Source organism: Rhea americana, unplaced genomic scaffold (genome assembly GCF_003343005.1).
Source record: "Rhea americana isolate MKP2758 unplaced genomic scaffold, rheAme1 scaffold_416, whole genome shotgun sequence".
NCBI lineage: Eukaryota > Metazoa > Chordata > Aves > Rheiformes > Rheidae > Rhea > Rhea americana.
In genome coordinates, this window is record NW_028186553.1 from 4,064 (window position 1) to 5,046 (window position 983).

At 72.1% G+C, this 983-nt stretch overlaps 1 protein-coding gene across 1 annotated transcript in view; it reads right to left on the bottom strand.

The window, feature by feature from the left end:
* FLNC (filamin C) overlaps positions 1-983 on the bottom strand; it is a gene marked incomplete at its 3' end in the record, with an annotated part of 27,890 nt that overhangs the window by 4,054 nt on the left and 22,853 nt on the right. The window contains exons 7-8 of the mRNA XM_085314943.1: positions 607-725; positions 367-444 (exon numbers count right to left, since the gene is read on the bottom strand). Coding sequence (XP_085171069.1) covers positions 367-444; positions 607-725 — 197 coding nt within the window. The remainder of the gene's footprint in view (positions 1-366; positions 445-606; positions 726-983) is intronic.

Genomic DNA, 983 nt, shown 5'->3' on the forward strand with positions numbered 1-983 from the left:
GACCTCCCCCAGTGCAATACCCAACAGGGACCCCAATGGGACCCCCAAAGGAGCCCCCAGCATGGCTCTGGGTCCCCCCAGGGTCAGTGCCACCTAGACATGCCACATCCCCACGTTGGGCACCCCCCAAGTGCCCAGTGGGACCCTCCAGGACTCCCCTGTGCAATATCCAACAGGGACCCCAATGGGACTCCCAAGTGACCCAGGGACCCCTTAGGGCAGCCCCCCTCATGAGGCCCCCAGGACCCCTCTGCACTGCTACCAGGGTGCTACCAGGAGCCTCCCAGAGCAATCCCCCAGGGACCCTCGGGGGGGGGGGGGCCCTGCGGAGGGACCCCGACCCCCCGCCCGGAGCCGGGCACCCACCTTGTGCAGCCCGGCCACCTTGGGCACGTAGGTGACGGAGTATGTCCGCTTCTTGTCGTTGTTGGGGACCACCTTGGCCTGTGTGGGAAGCCAGGAAGTGGGGGCGATGCGGGGGCCGGGCAGAGCACCCCTCGCCCCGGGCATCAGCACCCAAGCGGGGAGCCAGGGATCCAGGCCCCCCCATCCCAAACCCTCCTGCCACCACCCAGGGACCCAGGCGTCCGGGCTGCCCCATCCTACCTCCTCGGTGTGGCCCTCGGGGTCCTCGATGTAGACCAGCACCTCGCCCATGCCAGCCTCCAGGGTCTCCACCGTGAACTGCGCCGGCTTCAGCACCATGTTCCCGTGGGGCTCGATCCCTGCGGGCGCCCGGGGCTCAGCACGCCGGCTCGGGGCGCTCGGGGCGCTCGGGGCACCTGGGGCTCAGCACGCCGGATCGGGGCGCTCGGGGTGCACGGGGCACCTGGGGCTCAGCACGCCGGATCGGGGCGCTCGGGGTGCACGGGGCACCTGGGGCTCAGCACGCCGGCTCGGGGCGCTCGGGGCGCACGGGGCACCTGGGGCTCAGCACGCCGGCTCGGGGCGCTCGGGGCGCACGGGGCACCTGGGGCTCAGCA